Source organism: Macrobrachium nipponense, chromosome 13 (assembly GCF_015104395.2).
Source record: "Macrobrachium nipponense isolate FS-2020 chromosome 13, ASM1510439v2, whole genome shotgun sequence".
In the NCBI taxonomy this organism is placed as follows: Eukaryota; Metazoa; Arthropoda; class Malacostraca; order Decapoda; family Palaemonidae; genus Macrobrachium; species Macrobrachium nipponense.
The window spans coordinates 20,958,651-20,983,321 of NC_087206.1; the positions used below are offsets into that span (position 1 = coordinate 20,958,651).

Consider the following 24,671-nt stretch of genomic DNA (forward strand, 5'->3'; position numbering starts at 1 on the left):
AACGGGAAAATAAGATTCGGAATGAGCGAGGACGGGGGAAGGGATTCCTCGGAGGGGTTCACAAACTGCTTGAACGGGAATGCGCCGAAGGTTGTCGAATCCACGGACGCTACTTGAGGGGTAGAAATGGGGTCATTGATCGAGAAAGAGAGAGACAGACAGGCATAGGGAAACGGGCAAAGGTGAGTTGGGGAGACAGATAAGGGTGAGACAGAGTGAAGGACAAACGAGCTGCTATGAGTAACTGACAGACAAAACTGAGACAGAAACAGAGTACCGTTTCTCGTCCAGAGGAGCAAACAGCCAAAGGAAGTCGGTGAGAAATGAAGAGCGAAAAGGTGACAGATTAAAAAAAAATAGGCAGGTGATAAAATGAAAAGAAAACTGATTCAGAAAGGCAGACAAGGGTGCAATAGAGAAAAACACCTAAGTGAAATTAAACAAGGCATAAAATAGGTAGCTTACATGACCAGATAGACAGGTGCATAAAGCAGAATAAGACAGACAAGTGCTTAAAACAGAATAAGCTGAGACAGAGACAGACAACAAAAAGACAAGTAGAAATGATGGAAACTGACAAAAATAAATATAGAAACCCTATATTAGTGACTCAAAGAAAAAGAGCAAAGGATACCAGAGATACACAGACATACGTGGGCGAAAACCAGACTGGAGAAAAAAGAAAAACCAAGGTTAGCACTGAAAAGGAATCTAGTAAACAGACGTATTCTGCCAAAACATATCACTACTAATTGCAATTAACCTCAGGTAACAAAATCAAGAAAGAAAATGAAGAACCTTCATGATCGAAAGACTGAATTTACCAAAGTTAAAGTACTTTCTTGTTTATTTGTTAATTTTGAACATTATGAAAGCTCTTATAACAATCCTCCAAATCATTACGGCATTCTTTTATAGTCAGGCTATGAAACTGACGTTTAGACTGAATTACACTTAGTAGAAACATGCATGGTAGTGCACTGATTCATCTGTTATAGAATTAACCTAATAGTGACGATTGTCTTAGTTTCTCCCTCAAGCCTCCCCTATTAGGAAAAATGGCTGATATATATACATATATAATATATATTATATATATATATATATATCTATATATATATATATATATATATATATATAATATTATATAATTTGAACTACTGACATTTTCTAGTAATCAGCAATTATGAATTAATACGCTAAAACAATCAATGATTGAAAGATGTGTTGTCAATTCAGTTATAGAGCTTATGATAATGTATGACGTTTTGTACACAAGATTATAGCAATTATTGCGTTAGCCATAAAGTCAACATAGAAGGAAAAGCTGATGATCGTAACAATAATGATAATAATGAAAAGGAAAGACTAAAGATGCAGAACGATGATGATGGTGACAAAGACTACAAAAACTAGAATAATGATGATGGAAGAAGAGGAAAAAGGCCTACATATAAGTCCGCGTCAACATGAGCCAAAAACAGAGAAATTTGAAGTCAAATGAAGTCTTTGATTAAATTGGTCAATCCACGTAATAGGCCTGACTTCATTACTGATTGCAATGTGATGCGTAATAATCGCACTGTCATCGTGAGACACATAACCTTACAAACTACTGCAAGTAAGAGGTCTATTAAAGGAAACTGAGAGATATGATGTTATAGGTGATGAAACTTGGACAATAACAAACATTATAACAGATGCAAATGGTAAACATTACAATTAACAAATGCTAATTAGAACCATTACATTGAAATTGATGATAATTAGTCGTAGGGTCATAATCTTTGCCACTATAAATAAAATACCAGTAAGAAATCTCACAACTCATGTCATTATAAGTCACCATATCTTTTGCCCGTAACAGAAAATGTTTTCAGTAAGAGGCATAACATTCAAACTGTCCCTGAGAAGGGCATTAGAGCTATCTGAATGATCCCTACATTGAACTAAGTTGGGAGATGGTTTTAAAGAGATCCATTAAAACTTTGATGTCGACACCAACTGCGAGTATGAAGTTACAAGATTTATATATCAAACAACAAAAACTGCAGCCTTCAAGAGCTACAGCAACGACTGTTCCCAAAAAGATCATTATAAAGACTAGCAACGATTAAGTTTGAGAATGATATGACTCCTGGCACACCTAGTCAGGTACACCTAAGCTAAGTATGACCATTGAAAAAAAAATTCTACAAAAGCTATAAAATAACGACCCATTGCCAATAAGAGAACACAATAATGGACTGAGAATGCCAAAGGTGGCTTTATAAAAATGAGAATAATGCCGACTTAACGTTGTACAAAAATATTTATATAACTTGAAACCTTGAAATTATAAAAAAAAATATATTTCTATCACTTGAAACCTTAAAATTATCAACAGTGCAAAAAATAAATAATTGCATTTTGATAAAGGTATACAGATCTCAAAAGAAATGGACACTTCTCCGGGTACATTGCTCTGCACTCACGAGATGACTGCCAGGTAAGCGAAGGAGAAGAGATGAAAGGTAAGCTGTGAGAGAGAGAGAGAGAGAGAGAGAGAGAGAGAGAGAGAGAGAGAGAGAGAGAGAGAGAGAGAGAGAGTTATTAAAATCAATAAGTCATCCCAGGTAGGGGGGCGTTACGTCCAAATTTGGACGATCAACTGCATTTCCATCAGGTATATTCTCCCTCCTGTGCTTTTACGACGGAACAATGCACTTTACTGAACTCTACACAGTGGAGACATGACCTCTGTCGCCTGCAATCGCAAAAGGGGAAATCTGGAGCAAAACAAGCTGAGTGGAAAGACGTAGCAACAGGAGAAAAATCTAATCCAATCAAAATGTGACACACACGCACGCACACTTACTCTCGCACGAATATTTCTGAGGCACCAGATACCGAGGCTGAATAATACCCAAACCCCGTTAAAACCATCGTGAAAAAATAAAAGAAAATCGCTCGTCGATAGAAATCGATATATCAAGACACCTCGGCCATACATGTTGCTGCTGCAGCCCTTCATTCTCTTCCACTACCATCTCCTATCAACATCTACGTACCCCCTTTCCCCCAACCATCATTTCCCTTTGGGATTATTCAAAAAAAGCCCCCCCCCACTCCCCCATCCCCCTTTCCAACGTCCAATTGTCTCCTTCCTTTTTCGCATTTTCCCAAAACCTCTTTTCCTATTAGCCCCACCAAACCTCCGCCAACCCCCAATACCTGTGGGGTCCTTGGGGGTTCTTTACTAACGAACCTTCCCCCCCCCCCCCCCCTTGGTTTTCAATTTAATCTTTTCATGGAAAAAAGGGGGGGTCTAAGCTTTTCACTGTTCTCAACCTTATCCTACCGCATCCAACATCCCTAGTAGGTAGAGGGGCTGGGCTTTTTACTATAAACCCCTCTTACTCATACTAACATCCTCACTATAGGATGTGGGGTTTTCACAATACCGCCTCTCTTACCCCTGCCAACATCCTCACTATGAAATTTGAGTATTTTTACCTCCTACTCCTCTTTTTGCAAACATCCCTACTCTGGGGCTTTTAACTATACATCCCTCTTACCACTACCAGTATCCTCACAATGGGGTCTGGGCTTTTCACTGTATCCGCCTTTTACACTGCCAACATCCTCACTATGGGGTCTGGGTTTTTCACTATACACTCCTCATACCATTGCCAACATCCTCACCACGGGAGTTGGATCTTACCCCAACTGACTTCCTCACAGTGGGGTCTACGTTCCACTAAATGTTCTTCTTACCACTGCCAACATCCTCACTAAGGAATCTGAGCTTTTTACCTCCCACTCCTCCCCGTGCCAACATCCTCACTATGGCGGTCTGGGCTTTTCATCAGTTCCTTCACCCTATTCCTCAATCTATTGATTTCTGGGGCCATTCGAGAGGAAAAAAAATACCCTCCCTCTCTGATAGATTCATTCCGCATGTGTTTGCGACTGATTTCTCATATTCGAGGTTTTGTTTAGATGGCACTAAAAATGCAAGAGGTCAGAAACACCTTCCAGGTGTTTTTCTTTTATGGTACTGTTTACTCTCCTCTTTTTTCCTTTCCTAGAAATCTGGGGCTATTTTTGTCCTGCTCAAAGCTTTCTTTTTTTCTGGGTCGCCGCATTAAAGCCTATAGGTAAGGAATTCTCGCAAATGCATCCGGCAGGGTACATCAATATAAGAGAGAGAGAGAGAGAGAGTGAGAGAGGAGAAGAAGAGAGAGAGAGGAGAGAGAGGAGAGGAGAGAGAGAGAAGGGGGGTGGGGGATGTTTAATCTTTAAGATTTTTTTAGTTTCTCCATCATTTCCAAAAGCCCACAATGCTTACGAATCCAGCGAAAAAATTTGACCCACATTTGCCGAGATAAAAATCTAGGATCTCTTTTATCTGGACGACTTCCTTTCTTAAAAGGTGCTTGTTATTCGTTTTCTATATCTTTTGTTGATGTATAGACTAATTCTTTTTAAATTCTAATTGTCTTTTAATTGTACGTTTATGCAATAAAAATTATTCCATTGTAACAATACAGTAGTTCTTTTATATACTTTTCCTAATTAGGCTTGACAGATTAACTGTAATTTGTTAGAGTAAATGGGAATCTTTCCAAAAACAGATATGCATAAATGTAATAATAATAATAATAATAATAATAATAATAATAATAATAATAATAATAATAAGACATATATATATATATATATCTATATATATTATATATATATATATATATATATATTTACATAAGACTAGCAGAGGTTAATATCAGGAGAGGGATCTTCCAGGGCGACTCTGTCCCCACTACTCTTCGTAGTAGCCATGATTCCCATGACAAAAGTACTACGGAAGATCGATGCCGGGTACCAACTCAAGAAAAGAGGCAACAGAATCAACCATCTGATGTTCATGGACGACATCAAGCTGTATGGTAAGAGCATCAAGGAAATAGATACCCTAATCCAGACTGTAAGGATTGTATCTGGGGACATCAGGATGGAGTTTGGAATAGAAAAATGCGCCTTAGTCAACATACAAAAAGGCAAAGTAACGAGAACTGAAGGGATAAACCTACCAGATGGGAGCAACACCAAACACATAGATGAGACAGGATACAAATACCTGGGAACAATGGAAGGAGGAGATATAAAACACCAAGAGATGAAGGACACGATCAGGAAAGAATATATGCAGAGACTCAAGGCGATACTCAAGTCAAAACTCAACGCCGGAAATATGATAAAAGCCATAAACACATGGGCAGTGCCAGTAATCAGATACAGCGCAGGAATAGTGGAATGGACGAAGGCAGAACTCCGCAGCATAGATCAGAAAACCAGGAAACATATGACAATACACAAAGCACTACACCCAAGAGCAAATACGGACAGACTATACATAACACGAAAGGAAGGAGGGAGAGGACTACTAAGTATAGAGGACTGCGTCAACATCGAAAACAGAGCACTGGGGCAATATCTGAAAAACCAGTGAAGACGAGTGGCTAAAGAGTGCATGGGAAGAAGGACTAATAAAAGCAGACGAAGACCCAGAAATATACAGAGACAGGAGAAAGACAAAAAGAACAGAGGACTGGCACAACAAACCAATGCACGGACAATACATGAGACAGACTAAAGAACTAGCCAGCGATGACAATTGGCAATGGCTACAGAGGGGAGAGCTAAAGAAGGAAACTGAAGGAATGATAACAGCGGCACAAGATCAGGCCCTAAGAACCAGATATGTTCAAAGTACGATAGACGGAAATAACATCTCTCCCATATGTAGGAAGTGCAATACGAAAAGTGAAACCATAAACCACATAGCAAGTGAATGCCCGGCACTTGCACAGAACCAGTACAAAAAGAGGCATGATTCAGTAGCAAAAGCCCTCCACTGGAGCCTGTGCAAGAAACATCAGCTACCTTGCAGTAATAAGTGGTACGAGCACCAACCTGAAGGAGTGATAGAAAACGATCAGGCAAAGATCCTCTGGGACTATGGTATCAGAACGGATAGGGTGATACGTGCAAACAGACCAGACGTGACGTTGATTGACAAGGTCAAGAAGAAAGTATCACTCATTGATGTCGCAATACCATGGGACACCAGAGTTGAAGAGAAAGAGAGGGAAAAATTGGATAAGTATCAAGATCTGAAAATAGAAATAAGAAGGATATGGGATATGCCAGTGGAAATCGTACCCATAATCATAGGAGCACTAGGCACGATCCCAAAATCCTGAAAAGGAATCTAGAAAAACTAGAGGCTGAAGTAGCTCCAGGACTCATGCAGAAGAGTGTGATCCTAGAAACGGCACACATAGTAAGAAGAGTGATGGACTCCTAAGGAGGCAGGATGCAACCCGGAACCCCACACTATAAATACCACCCAGTCGAATTGGAGGACTGTGATAGAGCAAAAAAAAAAAAAAATAATAATAATAAATTACTGTAAATTACATTACCCCCAGCTTCTATTAAATGACGTCCTACGCATCTTTCAGGGACCTATGGGAACGAATCCTATCCATCTTCGCCTCCCCCCTGCCTCACCTTCGATCCTGCGATACTTGCAGCCTCTTATTTTCTTCGCTGCTCTCTCTCTCTCTCTCTTCGTCTCTCTCTTCTCTCTCTCTCTCTCTCTCTCTCTCTCTCTCTCTCTCTCTCTCTCAGCCCATATCCCCTGATCCAAAGAGCCGCCTTGCACCTGCCTGGCCTCATCGACTTAAATAACCTGTTGCACAGCATTGTACTTCTTTGGCTCCGTATTTGTTTCAATATCTGATGTGCAACGGGGATTTCTCCTCCTCCTCTCTCTCTCTCTCTCTCTCTCTCTCTCTCTCTCTCTCTCTCTCTCTCTCTCTCTCACACACACACAAATATATGTAAATATATATATATATATATCTATATATATATATATATATATATATATATATACCGTATATATATATATATATATATATATATATATATATAGATAGATAGATATATCTGATTACGCATTATTAACAAATAATAGGGGATCATCGGTGTGTGTACATTGTCGGGTGAACCACTCTCTCTCTCTCTCTCTCTTCTCTCTCTCTCTCTCTCTCTCTCTATGCGCGCATGCATGTGTGTGTGTGCGCTGAGAGAGAGAGAGAGAGAGAGAGAGAGAGAGAGAGAGAGAGAGAGAGAGAGAGAGAGAGAGAGGTTGTTCTGACAATGTACACCCATTTATGATCACCTATTATTTGTTAAGTATTACGTAATCAGCTAAAACCCTTTAATCTAAGATGAGGAATGAAGGGAAGAAATTTAACGATACGAGCAGGGGTTAAAGATAGATACATACATACATACATACATACATATACATACATACATACATACATACATAGAACACGATAAAAAAAATCAGATAAATATTCTTCTCCAGTCTCTTATGTAACATATTCACTCACAACGAAGTCTTCAAGACATCCCGTCTCGGGAAATGATTCAGTTGTTTAAAATCTCCCAAACAACCGAACGTGACCTTTCAATGTACTCCTGTTTCAATAACCTGAGCTTCTTAGCATAATAAATCTCCCTTCGGGTACAAAGCGACGATGCTCCTTTGTTTCATCACCAGGTCATTGTTTTATACATAAACGTTTACGGATGAATTGTTTACATTCAAGCTGGCAGCTACGACCAAATGTTTTCTGGCGGAGTTGAGACTAGGGGTTATATATTATAACCAGTTCCTTAAATCTTCTGTTTTCTAAAGCAATTGGAATGAAAGGAAATCCAATTCTAACGAATACCAGGAAGATGTAAATGTTAAAATTGACACACGTTTATACAGAATTAAACTTACACATAGTTGAAGAACTTACACATTTCAAAATCCTACATTTAATGACAAAGAAACAGCCATTTATGTACACTCATTCCATCTATGATCTTTAAGCCATTTATGTTCACTCATTCCATCTATAATCTTTATGTGCATATACAAATGCATGTGAATAGGAATATGAACAAAGCCACACACACACACACATATGTATATGTGTGTGTGTGTGTGTGTTTGTGCATATATACATATACATATACATATACATATAAAGGGACAGCTCAGTCAAATACACACAAGAAATGGACGTAATACATACACAGGTACCCACGGTACTTAATCAAGTTTATCTAGAATATGCAGGATATTCCTATGGCCTAAGAGTATGCATGCAGTTATGCAATAGATACTTAGTAGTAGAATTAATTGATTGGACATGTAACCTGGCGTCAAAACGTCTGCTACGACTATCGACGTGTTTGTGGAAGCAAGCTTAAATCGATGGACGAGTCTGCTTTGCGCATATCCCTATCATGTTCATTCTGGCTCTTCTGGAAACTGCACCAATCAGCCATTCTCGACGGTTAGGTCATCCATCAAGCAGGAAGATGGTTGGTAAGTCAGGGGGTTTCCGAGTACTGGCGTTAAGAGGTTCCCGTAACATGTTACATCATAAGCGCTTCAGAGGCACGAATACCAAATAGGGTACCGGAAAGTAAGAGGATTCTCGGTACTCGGTAATGAGAGCTTCGTGAATACTTTCCTCGTTATAGTTTCGAGAAGAGTTTTGCTTCCGATGTTCGAGTTCATCCGCGGCCGCCAATGGAATCCCGGTAATCCCTTTCTGCCTAAATCCCTCTTCAACGAAATCGAGCTTATTAATTTGAGAGGCACATTCATCGATTCCCTTTTTCATTTGCACTGAGAGGATAAGCTGGATTTTACTTCGATTATATCCTGAGGTTATTTTCTATAAAAACTCTAAACACACTTCCCTCGTAAAATAAATAAGACAATTTCTTAAGAGAAAATTCTAGCAGACAGTTTTTTGAAATATCTCTAATTGTTAACCGGTAAAGTTTTCGGTATTTCCTTTTATTTTCAAGAGTGGCTCTACGACGCATGCGCTGGCATCTTCCCAAGCTCTTCTCTCATCGATGAACACCTATGACACTAATTCACCAAAGTAACATCGACACTGACAATAATTGACTAAATTCATGATAAAACCCATTCCGATATTCATAAAATCTGAAATTCTTCTGTTGCTGCTTCTCTCCTCATCTCCTCTCTCTCTCTCTCTCTCTCTCAAACACATATGTGTATATGTATGTATGTATGTGAATATATATATCCATTCTCTCTCTCTCTCTCACACACACACACACACACACACACACACACACACACATATATATATATATATATATATATATATATAGATATATATATATATATATATATATATATATATATATAAAACATTAGACCGAATCCGTTGCAGAGAGTAGCTTCAAAGACAAAACACCATAAGGGTCATTGGAACATTCAAACTTTAGCAGCCTGACTTTACAGATTCAAACACTTACAAAGAAGTCTCATTAACAGAGCGTCAACCCTTCCAACACTTAAATGCTCTCTTGTGCTATAAATAACTCTTTCACGCCATTTACTTAATCCTTTTATGGTTTATCTCTTCCCCCCGCCCCCTTTTCATAACGCTTCGGAATAAACTCTTTTCAACAACCTGCTTTCTCCCTTCCTCTCCACATGGCCAAACAATTTTCAAAAACGTTCTTAGCCACTTATACGAATCTCCGAATATTCACCCTTCTCACTTCCTCTTACTTACTCTTCCAATTAATTTTACGCTACACATGCGAAGTAATCAGTTCCCCTTAAGAGCTTCAACACTTTTAAAATTTTTTAGTCAGCATAGATATATAGACATATTTATATCTATCTATCTATCTATCTATCTATCTATCTATATATATATATGTGTGTGTGTGTGTATAGTGTTCTTTATGTTATCCATAAGCATAACTATTAAACCTCTCAAGTTCCATCTTCATTCAGCTTACCTTAACGAGACGTAGCGCTATTCTAAACAACGTAAAATTTCTCCCACACATGATTTTCCCCTCATAATATGCGCAGGCAGTCTTTGTCGCAACAACAACAACAACAATGATAATAATAAAAATAATAATAATAATAATAATAATAATAATAATAATAATAATAATAATAATAATATCAACAGTATAAATAAAATATTTCCGCTGTGAATGAAGGAATCGTATCAATTATCAAGTAAATAAAATAACAGGATATCACAGATAATAATAATAATCTAATATATAAAATAATAATAATAATAACAATAAAATAATAATAATAACGAAAGCATCATCGTTAGTAGATTAGAGTTACGAGGACAGAATGCGCAAGGCTTAAAAGCAGGTTTAGGCCGTATTCAATACCTTTAAACCTCCACTCCTCTCTCTCTCTCTCTCTCTCTCTCTCTCTCTCTCTCTCTCTCTCTCTCTCTCTTCTCTCCTCTTGGCACTGGCCTTTGTGCGTTCGGGAACTGTACCTTTAAAACGAGTGGCTAAAACCATGTACAAACATTTTCTTTTTTAAAGAAAGAGAGAAAAAAAAAGATTTCTTCAGGGTCGTAACGAAACTTGTTTATCATGCGTAGAGGTTAGTGACGACAAATGATGATGATGATTATGATCATTATAATTACGATAATAATAAAATTGAGAGGAAGAGAAATGAAAGCAACTGCAATGAAAAAAACATGAAAAGTATTTTAACTTCTCATAACGTCAGAAAAATGATACGAAAAGTGGTGTCTACAGCTCTGTTATCAAGATTTATGAGTTTTCGAAAGCTTGTGGCATTTAGATAACATTGTTAATACAACAGAATTAACGTGATATTGTAAAGCATAAATCAACAACCAGTTAAATTATATTTTTATATAGGTGTTATCTCCCTCTTCTGCATATATAAGTAGGTATATATATATATATATATATATATATATATATATATATATATATATATATATATATATAATATATATAGATAAGAAAATAAACTGAGCCTTCCAAACTTGTCAGGAACTACGCAAATTCTTTCAGCGAACTGTCGATCAATCACGTCCTCTTCCCTCACCCCCTGTCCCTTCCCCATCCAGACCTCCCACCAAAACTCCAACATTTTTGAAGGTCAGGGCCCCTCTACGTTCGAATTCTTTACGGAGCATGCACTATACCGCTGGGTTTGGTCGGCTCTTGAGAGGGTGACCAGCATTGAATACCAGTCAGTGGTCTGGTCGTTATGCTACCAGTTTCCCGACTAGTATTTTATCAATGCAGGGTTATAGGAGTCTGAGCAATCACATTCATCAAGTGACAATGACAGCAACTTATTGTTCAACATATCAGTGGTTTTAGAACAAATATGCACAGAGGATTAAGGTCTCAATAAGTGATGGTAAAATAATAAATGACACTAGCTGTTGAAGGACTAAGGTTAATATTAATATATCTTTGTTGCAAATATGAAATAAAACGAAATAATGGAACTCAACCTTTTACAATAAGCGTTATGATAATAATAATAATAATAATAATAATAATAATAATAATAATAATAATAATAATAATAATAATAGCAGAAACGATATTTTCTGTCACTACAGTATTGATTTTAATAAGATTGATCATAAAAATAATAATAATAATAATAATAATAATAATAATAATAATAATAATAAAAACTTTTCATGCCTCAGTAGCATGATTTTGTTAGCGTAATAGAAACTGCTTACTAGCCATGAAAAATAATTATCTGCATACTTTTTGCAATATGTTTCACAACATATTCGACTAAAAAATTGTGAGAGCTTTTTTTTTCCGGGGTGGTAGGTCTTCCATTCTTTCATAAAGTCTTTTCAAGACTAATAAGAAGACGGCGTTGACGATACAATTTTAACTTTTACTGAAAGTTGAAAAAAAATGCTTAAGTTGTGGGTCTTGGCTAATTCTGAATTGGTAAGAGATTTTGGACTTGCTTCAAAATATTCTTCAAAAAATATCTCCAACATTAGGATTTTAATAATGGAGTACGTAGGGTTCGAATTTATGTTCGCCTCATTTTAAAATACTCAAAGATATAGAAAAATTTTACAATTTCTGTTAATTTTTTTCCAGACAATTTCGTGGAGAAATAAAATACATAACTGCAAACCACTCCTTACTACAGCTATAGAATACGATCAAACTATTAAAACTCACAAATGCTTCAATGTCTTTTTATTAATTCCGTGAAGAAATAAATAATTAGATAGCAAACTTATATTTTTCTGCTATATAAACCTTTTATTTGAATTAGAAATGCACGTCCAATGTTCACATCACAGCTCAGAAAAAAATATTACCTACCTAATAAATGCAACATTCATTTTCTGTTCTTGTTATTCCTCTGAGAGAGAGAGAGATGAGAGATGAGGAGAGGAGAGAGGAGAGAGAGAGCGAGAGAGAGAGAGAGAGAGAATTCGCTGATCATTTTATTCTGGAATCCTATGAATGTACAACTTTAAAAGATTCTCAGTGTATCTCGGGAACGTTAATTCGAGTAAAAGAATATTTCCAGGAGGGGTTCTTTCACGATACTCTTCTAAGTTTTCAACTGTACGTATCTATGTATGTATGTATATATGTATATAAATATATCGAACTACAAATGTCCTTTAATATCTAATTCGCTCTACCTCGGAATTAATATATTTTCATATATGTTTAACCGAGGGGGAATTTATTAAGCGATAATAGAATTGGCGATCGACAGACGCGAACAATCGACCTCTCAATCCAGGACTGGCAGTGAAGCCCCAAACAAACCCCGCCACCGCAAGAGATATAAGTAATATGCCGCCTCCCACCTGTAATACCTTTTCGCGTGTAGGTATTTTTTGTTTTGGAGACTGCATACAATATATATATATATATAAATACTATATATATATAATATATATATATATATAATATAATGTATGTATATATATAATTTGTTACCCAGACTTCTTCCCTTCCATTTTTAAGGGAAAAAAAACTATCGCTTCCTAATCTATGTTATGCCTCCTTCTCTTTCATTCCGCCTACTTTGCATAAAGTAATTTAACTCTCCTTATGAATCTGCCTAATTAAGAAGAGATTAAAATCCTTCTGCTGCGTTTTAACACTTTGTCGCCAAAGTTTGCATCGGGAAGCCAATATTGGCCGTAATATTAAACGACCTAACCTGACTTCAAATTTGCCATCAACACTAACTTTGTAAAAAGTTTAGCTAAAAGAAAAAATGACCGTATAACACATTCTCCATATTGGCCATTCTTCAGAGACTATAGTCAAGCGATGTCTACAGTGAAATAATGAGAAAGACTTAGATCATCGTAAGAGATGTAAGCGCTGAATAACGAGACAATCATGAAAGCATCTTGGGCCAATCAAAAGTGTTCCCAGGACAGTTGCCTCACAGTCAGAAAGCGAATTAGTCATAGAAAAATACGAATGCTTGGAAGTTAGAAACGCCGAAATTCCTTTTACAGAACTGCATCAACCGATACAGTAACCACGACAGAATTTCTCATTAACGAATTGAAAAACGCTTATAAAATAAACTTCAATTCTTGTTTGTCAATAACGTTCGATACACATTTCCATAAAATATAAATCTTTACTCAGTATTGGCAATATTACTGAATAACCATTCCGTTGGCAGATATGGCACACCCTTTTAAATAAAAAATAAAAAAAAACTTGAAATCATTCCGCTCCCAATTCTGTGATGTAAACCGAAAAATAGGTACAATAAACAGAAAAATACTAGAATATGAAGGGGCAATACATACTATATATTTATACTGGTTTTCAGAAAAGGAAATGACAACATTAGAAACTTGTTGTTACTTTAGATTAAGATGACCTTATGCCCGCACGGGCTCTTGCTCATCCTGCCATAAGGTCAGCTTAATCTTAAACAACAAGAAGTTTCTAGTGTTGTCATTTCCTTTTCTGAAAACCAGTATAAATATATAATATATATTTCCCCTACATACTCTAGAATATTCTAGCATTATAAACTAACGCTTACATACAAACCATATACACACAGGTGTTGATTATATATATATATTCTATATATATATATATATATATATATATATATATATATATATATATATATATATATATATGTGTGTGTGTGTGTATGCATGTTTGAATACGTAACTAAACATTCATCAAGGAAATACAGCCTCATTATGAGAGAGAGAGAGAGAGAGAGAGAGAGAGAGAGAGAGAGAGAGAGAGAGAGAGAAGAGACGCAGAGAGGCCGTTAATGACTTTGATGACTATGATATGGTTTATCTGTAAAAATTGAAATATGAATATATGTATAGTGTACACTAAACTTGACACTGCATTTGAAAATGACCTCCGTAGACACTCTACTTAGCCTGTTTCAGTAGCACCGAAAAAGCCGCTATTCGAAAAATAGAGAGAAGAATCTCTACAAACGTAACGCTGCTGAAGTAGCCATTACTTTTAATAAATTATGTTTGAGAGAGGGTCTGCTTCCTAAGTACAATAATAATTCAATAATAATAATAATAATAAAATAATAATAATTAATTAATAATAATAAAAATAATAATAATTAAGAATAATACGCAGTATCGAATGGTGAATATCCGCCGCATCAGCATGATGATAATAATATTGACAAAATTACTATCAGTTACTTAATACTTATTATAAGCGACACCCGTGCTATCTTTTGACCCCGCTGAAGGATCCCAGTCCCTGTTCGGCAAATCAATTCATAAGTCAGAAAAGCGACTATTCGAAGATAGCATCCCGAAACTTAGATTGGAACATACAGTATACTAAATCATCATAAGCTGCAGAGCTGAAATTCTTTGAACGTGAGGAGTGTTTCGAAGCATCTCAGTCAAAGAAGTGAAAGAGCATCAAATATTTTGAATCGGATGGAAATCTTCCCTCAAAAAAAAAAAAAAAAAAAAAAAAAAAAAAAAAAAAAAAAAAAAACAAAAAAAAAAAAAAAAAATAGGCACCGTTAAGGGTGAGGTATAAGAACTCTCCCAAGCTTGAATGCTGGCGAAAGGGGCCACTGTCGTTTGAAAGGAGGGTGGGAGATTGAAGCACGATTGCTACTCATACAGAAATAGGTTTCCATGGGATTCATGATTAAAAACTGAAAGAGAAATGAACATAAAGCTATTCCACATAGGTCACAACAGACGAAGGTATTTTCCAAGAGCCAGTTACAAACTTCCGAAAGCCCCATAACTACCAATATAGAAGAACCTTTCTAAAAGTAAAGTTGAATGAATCAAAGTGCAACAAGGAATCTTGCCACAAGGACATAAGTGAGGAAATGATACCCTGGTGCTAGAGGTGAAAGCCATCTCAATCTAATAGGGAGGGGAAGATTAAACAAATATATCTGTCTCAACGATGTAAGCTCTCTAAAACCCATAAGAAAAGCACTGGATAGATGTCCCAATAATAAAGCTGAAAGTGTTCTAAAGCCCAAAGGAGAAGAAATAGATACCCTATTATAAAGACAAAAGCCATTTAAAAGCATTGATATAAAAAGAAAACTAAGAAAAAGAATATAATCCTTACGACTTGGCTCTTTCAATCTACAGGTTGAAAAGCTCAAGATGAAAGTACCTCAGTGATTTACAGAAAAAGAACTTAAGGTAATCCTAAGGCACTGGTTCACGTCGACGAGTCTTCCGTATAGTCTTCCAGGTATTCTTAAGCATGGAAGTGAAATTTCCTGGTGCATCTCAGTTGCCAAGATGAAAGTTACCTGGTCAATACTAATTAAGAAAGCAAAAGTTTCCAAGGCAATTATGTCCTTCTGTTACGAAAGTTTCCCAAGCATTTTTTCCCCAGCATATGAAACTGACACAGCCATTGGCAATCACAGAAATGAAAGTTTTCCGTTATTTTTCAATCATGAAGATGGCATATATTTTTTTTTTTTTTTTAATCCCGATCATGAAATGGGAAGACTTCTGTCGCTTTCATTCACAGAGATAATATTCTCTTCGTCCTTTATAATGGTAAAGATGAAAGTTTCAAATAATTTTAAAACTTGAGTATGAAATTTTTCTGCCTTTATTAATCATAAAATGAAACTGTCTAGATCATGAAATAAAACATTTCATGTAATCCTCATATAAAGATTCAAGTTCTACAAAATAATCGTATGGCAAACGCAAAAAGAACTTTAACCACTTTGTCCGTATTTAAGAGGGTCACTGGCAGGGGAAAATTGCCTCAGTCGCTCCGAATTGCAAAAAAAGAAAGAAAAACATTTATTCTAAGGAAAATTCGCTAAGACGTCGAGTTCTGAAAGCTATAAGGAAAATCCCTTCAAGCGATGACTGAGAAACGATTAAATTTACAGTTAGAAGAGGCATTAGTTCATATAAGACAATCATATAATATGGAAAAATGTGAACATTCTCGTAATTGCTCTTCGCACTCACGAACACAGATCTAGCCACGCGACCTACAAATAGTTAAAGATAACAATCTTGATACACTTGCGTTTAAACGTTCAAGCACGCACACACACATGTACATACATATATACACACACGCATACATAAACTACAAACATACAAACATGTACTCAAGGATGTAAGACATTATTCCCCTAAATAACCCCTAAAAAACTGCACCACCGCATAATCCCACACATTCAAATACGCCCACCACAAACCTAAATAAACTCTCAGTTCACACACCGGCGCCCCCCCCCCCCCCCCCCCCCCCCCCCACACACACACACACACACAGCGCGCAAGCACACACACACACACACACATCCAAACAGGCAACACACAACTTGGAACATATCGCAATACAAACAAGTATCTCATCGCGGACGTCCATGAAGAGGTATATTCGAGCCCCCGGGAGATTACAATCACCGAGAGGATTTGAGATTTCTTGATGAGAGAAGGGAATACTGCACGCATTACCCCTTTCCTGGTATCGCTCGCTCTCTATAATATTCCGGTCGTTTCTTCTTTTGCACTGGTCAGACTTTAAAGGGAAAGGCTGTCTCTGCAATTGCCTTTGTTCCACTGGAAGAGAGAGAGAGAGAGAGAGAGAGAGAGAGAGAGAGAGAGAGAGAGAGAGAGAGGTTCATGGATGATGTACTGATATGTAAAAAAACATTTTCCTTGCATTCCACTCCTACCACTGAGAGAGAGAGAGAGAGAGAGAGAGAGAGAGAGAGGTTCATGGATGATGTATTGATATGCAAAAATACATTTCCTTGCATTCCACTCCTATCACTGAGAGAGAGAGAGAGAGATGAGAGCGACCTGAATGATTTAATTACATATAGAGAGAGAGAGGAGGAGAGAGAGAGAGAGAGTTGATGATGATGTATGATATGAAAAATACATTTTTCCTTGCATTCCACTCCTACCACTGAAGAGAGAGAGAGGTTCATGGATGACGTACTGATATGAAAAATCGTTTACTTCATTCCACTCCTACTGAGAGAGAGAGAGAGAGAGAGAGAGAGAGAGAGAGAGAGAGAGAGAGAGAGAGAGAGAGAGAGTTTATCACTTATGTGGTCCATAAACTGTTCCTGCCATTCACTGAATTCAAATTTGCGGGTCTAAAGAAAGTACCTGCTGCTAAGACTGTTGGTATATTCATTTAGATCAATTCCTTAAAATTCCCTCTACTCTCTTTCAAGGAAGGAAAAGAACCACTGTTAATGATTAAAGCTGTCTTCGCAGCATGAATCAGGATTACTGTAAAATGCTTGTATGATGAATGATAAGACGTGGGTTTCGAATATGGTTTGTTTGGGTAAATAAAATCAGGGCTAGCTGGTTATTGTCAGGTCACTCCATTTTTGTGTGTTTGTCTTTTACACAATCATCAAAATGATGAAGACTGGACCATTAATCCTATAGGTCTCTGCAGAATCGTACCGTTACATTTATACAGAAACAACATTAAAAAATCTTTAAATAAGTAAATAAATAAATAATCCACTAGACTTTTGAAATGTGGTGACCATTACGGAAACAGAAACTGATGTTTCAGCAGATGTTTCCTGGTAGTCATTCGAGCCTTCGTCACGGCAATCAATCAAGAGGATAATTCAAAGGATAACGACCCCTTGGGGACAGTTTCCTCAGATGAAAACCCTTTTAACTGATTGATGCGAGTCCTAAAATCAGCGTTCTCGAAAAGTCACTCCAGGGTACATTTCCAGAGCATTTTTTTCCTTCCAAAAACGACGACCCAGCCAACTTAATAACTGTTAGGGGTGTGTGCCGGTTTGATAGATGCCCTTCTTAAGAGACAGCAGGTAAAGAAACAGAAGTTTAATTCTACTGACATCTTATCATTCAATATAAAAAGGTAATCAAATAAGAAAAAGGGAAATATACTAAAAAAGCATTGGATGCATCTGGATTATGGAATTAATGGAATTCTTATTCACACATTACTATTAACTCTTGTTAGCTTTGCACATATAAACTGATGCTTTAAAATACTTGGACACAAATAACCTATCGACGTCAAATTCAGATTAATTTGGAAATAACCTCAACCCCAAGGAAATGAAAAGTTCTCTTTCCCTGACAAGAATTCGCGGTTAGGCATTTTTTGGGGATGGAAACAATCCATTCATATGATTTCAGTGTTGGCAAAAAGTAGATTTCTGTGAAGATTTTTATATACCATTTACTCTACAAAATTGAAATGGCCTGTGAAGGAGTCAGCATAGGCACCAAAACTGTTCTGCGAATTTTTCTCTCAACCCTCCTTCTGTTGTCTCTTCTGATTCTTCACCTATATTAATTTTCCTTATATCGAAACAAAAAATTAAATGCTTTTCCATCTCATAACTAATTCTATTTTAATTATATTGACATAACGACCCTCTTCGTCGAGACGTAGCGAATTGTAATCAGCCCTGCAATGTAATAAGGTCCCATTAATTCCAAAAGTTACTGGTCGTAAACACCATTATGATGGGTTTCCTTCGAACTCATTTGTGCCTCATCACAGAACTAAAGACGCTTACATATTCACAGATGCTCAGATGTTACAGATGAATAGTATTCCGACCATTGCCGAGAAGGAACAGACTGGTACACGGTTGATAGGTGTTCATGTAAAAAGTACAAGCAATTTCGAACAAAAAAATAGATAAATTGATGTGAAAAATAGACAGATCGTTTGCAAACACAGACAGATACGTAAAGCATACACACTGCACCAATAAATAGAAACTGGTAGGTATATAGAGGTATACATAAGTATTCATGAAATATAAAAAGACTAGTTCGAAAAAAGCATAGACAGATATACGAGAAGTATACCAAGCAGTTCCAAAAGAATAAAAATTTACAAAATGAAAAATATGCTGCTGTTGTAACTTGTTAAGTCAGAGTACAATCGTATTATTATAAAACAATATTTCATTATAATTTCCAGATACAACCTGGGACACAAACCGCAGTAGCTATATTTAACGTATGACCCCAAAACAACAGAAACACTGGTTACAGTTACAGCATAATCCATGAAACTAAATCAAGGTTTTATATTGTAACCCCATTAAAGCAAAAGCAAATACACTTTAACGTTGCCTATAGTAAGTACAGTTGGTAAAAAAAAATATTCCAGCAAATTATGAATTTCCCGTTACAATAAGCAAAGTTTTGATGCCAGTCCGATGTACTAAATCAGCCACGAAGTTAAGCCGCTCACCACTCCTAAATCACTTATTTGCCAGAGGGGATCCTCACTTGCCAATCCTCTTTCACGTAATACTGGCATTAAGACAGAATCTTCACACGCCAATCGTCTTCCACAAAGTAATCGGAAATAATCCCTCCCCATCCTTGTCATTTCTCCTCAATAATATCATCACGCACCATCCCGTTTCTACGCAATCAGAAAAAATCTGCACCCATCAATCCTATCCAAACTAAATCTTTAGAGAAAAGGTTTCCTGGTCATGAGATGCTTCAAAATATGAAACAAAAACAATGACAATAAAACGAGTACTTACGGGTTTGAGATCACAATGAATGATGTTCTCCCTGCTCAGCAACTTGAGACATTGTACCAGAGAGAAGGCAAAACGCTTGATAAGGCTCAGGCTGAATCCTTGGTAGTTGTTCTTCTTAATTAACTCATACAGGTTCAGCCTGCAAAAGGTAGGTAAGAGGAATGTTGTAGGCGTTATTAGGGAAGATGTAAGGATGGGATAATGAGTAAAGAGAAAAACTGGATGCATAGAATCGAGATATAATAGCTTGGTTGCTATATTTAAATCAATATGTTCGATATATATATATATCTATATATATATATATGGTATAATATATATATAAAAAATATATATATAGATATATATATTATATATTTTATATATATATAAGCATTAATCTACAACCGTCCTTTAATATCGTAATCGCTATACCTCGGAAATAATATATTTTCATCTATGTTAACCAGAGGGGATTTTTCAATTGACAATACATTCGTCGTCTCGTGGGTTCGATCAAGGCCGTGTAGTTTAAGGCGCGTTACTGCAGTCTTGAGTTCTTGTTCTCCCGTGGTTCGAGCCCACGAGACGACAACCTTACGATCATCTAAAACATTCCCCTTCGGTTAACATATATGAAAATATATTATTTCCGAGGTTGAGCAAATTGGATATCAAAGGATATTTATAGCTCAATGCTTGCACAGGAATCACGGTGATGTGATGATAAATACATTAATATATATATTATATATATATATATATATATATATATATATATATATATATATATATATATGTGTGTGTGTGTGTGTGTGTGTGTGTGTGTGTGTGTGTGTGTGTGTGTGAGTGTATGTGTGTATGTGTTTGAATAAGCATGCGTATGAGGGGAGTGTGTTTATGTTTTTCACAATTTTTTATTTTTATTTGTAATTCTAAATCATGGGCTACCGATGATAACAGCAGTAAAGAATTCCAAGACAAATCAAAGCTATACAGATTTCATTTTTTTATACATGACAGCTAAAATGAATATTTTTTTTTATTCTAATGCTATTACAATAATGATATCGGTTATCAAGAGCACTGAAGAATGATTTGGAGAAAGAATAATTAACGAGAAACAAAATCACATTTGATTAAATTGATCAGAGATTCGCCAAAATGATTATCATAAGACAAACAGTTAGAGAATAATCAAAGCAAATCATAATGATTCTTTCCCCTTCATTTCCCCGATCATTTACAGCAGGAAAAAACTCCAAAAAGAAAATAAAAATGACAGAATCCAAATAATTAACAGGGAAGATAATAATCAAAGAGAAATAATCACCAGCAATTAATCATTCTTTGCTCTCTATTCTGTCGATAATTTGTCGAAATTGTTTTCCCATATGATTGCATTCATCTCCTCACCAAAGCCATCGAATAATTATAGTATTCCAGGATAATGAATCCTTGACTACAACTGCCTCTTCAATTAAGGCACACAATGGGAATATCACTCTCTTTTACTTTCATTTTAACAAATTCGTCGTTATATCACACAGCGGTATTTTAGGACGAACGCCCTTCACGTTGCTCGTTTTTTGCGGATGGACCTCGATTATCGTCGCTCGATTTCCCGGACAAAATCCCGTATTTCATCGCTCGTTTCCTTCTGTCAATTAACGTTATACAGTCGTTTGTTTTCTTTTTTTTTTATTTTTTTTTTATCGGACGAGAGATATCAAATCATCGTTCAGTTTTGCATATAAATGACGGAGTATATTTTTCATTCTCTAATTGGCCAGATCATCAACTTTCATCTGCAAACCCAAGTGGAGAGACTTCACATTGACAGGGGTTATATACTATTGAAACTTGATTACCTTTCAGCTTTACAGATATTTCATATTCAAGCGTGAGAAAGGATAGTTTATCTTTGGCATTACCAATGGACAGCACAAACAGATTACGTTACATTTTGTTTACCAATAAGCATCTTTTATTAACATGTGGTCAGTCCAGGATATAAAACAAGGAAAGTTACAGCAGCATTCTGTCTTTAATCACTGATTCAGTGAAGAACTTCCACGGTGGAAAAATTAAATAACGATAACCATTTCATAAAACTATACTGAGGTCACAAAACATTCTTAATCAATTGCTTTACTGAATAGCAAATATATATGCTAACATACTTTAGTATAGATTTATATGCTGCGACATATGAAAACTTCTACAAAATAAAAACTATGTACACATAAGTATGTATATATATATATATATATATATATATATATATATATATATATATATATATATATAATGTGTGTGTGTGGTGTGTGTGCTGCAGTAGCTTCATTAAAATGTTCCTCAAAATAACCTAAATACCCAACAAACATGAACAAGAAAATACAAAGGCAAAACAAGGAAGAGGAAAATCTTACCCCATAAGCTCGAAAGTAATACACAAATGGTTTCGGAAATAGAAATAGTCCAGCATGTGGATGATGTTGTGATGGTGGTCACCATCTCGACGTCTCAGATGGTCTAGGATTTTCACTTCTACCAGAGCTTGGTGGTGGAATCTCTTCTTATTTCTGCGGGTAGAAGAAGGGTCGAGCTATTAACTTGTCTATTGTGCAGATGGATAAATAATTAAGGTTAAACTGTGTGAGTGACTAGTAAATATGGGTTGCATTGTGGAAATGTGAGTAGTTAATTAATAGCTGAACAACAAGACAGAGTGATTATCAATCTGTTAGCTTTCAAAGTCTGGTTTGAATATTGGTAAGTAAATAATTAAGTATTGAGCTGCAAGACTCTAATCAATCACTGGTTGAGCTACGGCAAAAGAACTAATGAATCAGGAGGTAAAAAGAAGGTACAAAAGTAAAAAAAAAAAAAAAAAAAATCAAGTAGATTTTGAACTGTGGATCGAGTAAAATCAATTAAAGCGAGCTGGAAGAGTGAATATGTTCAACTGATTCAGTAAAATAAAATAAGAGGTTAAAGTATAAAGAAAAATATAATAAATAATACTTTGAGGAATAAGAGAATCATTGAATTGTACCAATATAATCAATCGAAGTTAAGTCTTAAGGGTTAATGTCATAAATTGGGGAAGAATAGCCGGGATCGATGTTATCAATTGAAAGAATTATGTACATTTTATGAAAAACTAATTAAAATAATAAATGTAATTAAATTGTGGTTGAAATCAAAGAATAATTGTACCATAAAAAACACATTAAATATAGGGGTATAAAAAGGACCAGTTAAGTAGAGCTGTTACAATGACTATATTTTAAAGGGTTTTAACATATTTGAATCAAAATCGTACTTTATAGACCAAAGTGCAAAAGTTACAGTTAATTAGAGGATCATCATTTTATTATGATCAGAATCCAAGCAGGGCTTGGACTATAATACTGAACATGATCAAATTATTATGGGTAATCTGTGAGGACACTTAAAATCTGATGCATGAACTGTAACGAACACAAACTAATACCCCGTTGTCTTTGTAACTTGAGCCAAACCATTAACACTTCTCTTCAGGTCAGATATTGATTTTCGGAGTGTCTTGCGACGAGAGAGAGAAGGAGGAGAAGAAGAGAGAGAGAGAAGTGAGAGAGAGAGAGAGTGAGAGAGAGAGAGAGAGAGAGACGAGAGACAGAGCAGAGAGAGAGAGACAGAGAGAGAGAGACGAGTTTTAGATGAGAGAGAGAGAGAGAGCTTTTAGCTTTATTCGCCCTGACATTTCGCGTTTCTGAAACCGTAAAGACGAATATTACTATGAGTAGAGAAAGATCGCCGCTTATCTTGATAACTAGATGTATAATTTTGAACTAAATATTGATGAATTTAAAACGAAAAAAATTTAAATATTATGAGGTTTAACCACAAGTTCCTTCTAAAATATATATATATATATATATATATATATATATATATATATATATATATATATATATATATAAATATATATATATATATATATATATATATATATAGCCCTATTTCTTATCTGATCTATTCAGTAATTTCCTCTCCGTTCATGTGTGCAAGCTTACGGAATGCTGCTCTATACAAAGCAGATTGGATGGGAGAACGCTTTGAAAGGCTCCTATTCGGAATACGGAAATAAATGGAATCTCTCTATTTATTCTATGTATGTATGTATGTATGTAGTATGTATGATGTGTGTGTATATATCTATATATATATACTATATAGATATATATATATATATATATATATTTATTAAAATATGATATATATATATATATATATATAATAATAAATAATAATGTATATATATCATATATATATATATATCCATATATATATTATCAATATATATATATAATATATATATATATATATATATATATATATAAAGCCACTTCACTTTTATTAAAACCTACACACGTATTACCAATTTTCATTGAAATATATCGCATTTAATGTATTTATGCCTGCCATCCAACATTTCCCAGGTTTCGGAGTGAAGTCCATTCATTTTGCAACATGATACTTTTCTCTCTGGTTATGTAACGATCGGTTGCACTTTAGGGGTTTTGACTTGCCCCTTTCCATTAATTACACGCTTCACTTCTTTATTCATTTCTCCTTAACCTGATATATATATATAATATAATAGATACTAATATATATTTTTATACTATAATATATATATATATATATT

General features: G+C 35.6%; 1 protein-coding gene across 1 annotated transcript in view; it reads right to left on the reverse strand.

Moving 5' to 3' along the window:
• Positions 1 to 24,671, reverse strand: part of LOC135225679 (dual specificity tyrosine-phosphorylation-regulated kinase mbk-2-like) — a 306,246-nt gene that overhangs the window by 29,339 nt on the left and 252,236 nt on the right. The window contains 2 exon segments of the mRNA XM_064265021.1: positions 19,997 to 20,135; positions 22,408 to 22,560. Coding sequence (XP_064121091.1) covers positions 19,997 to 20,135; positions 22,408 to 22,560 — 292 coding nt within the window.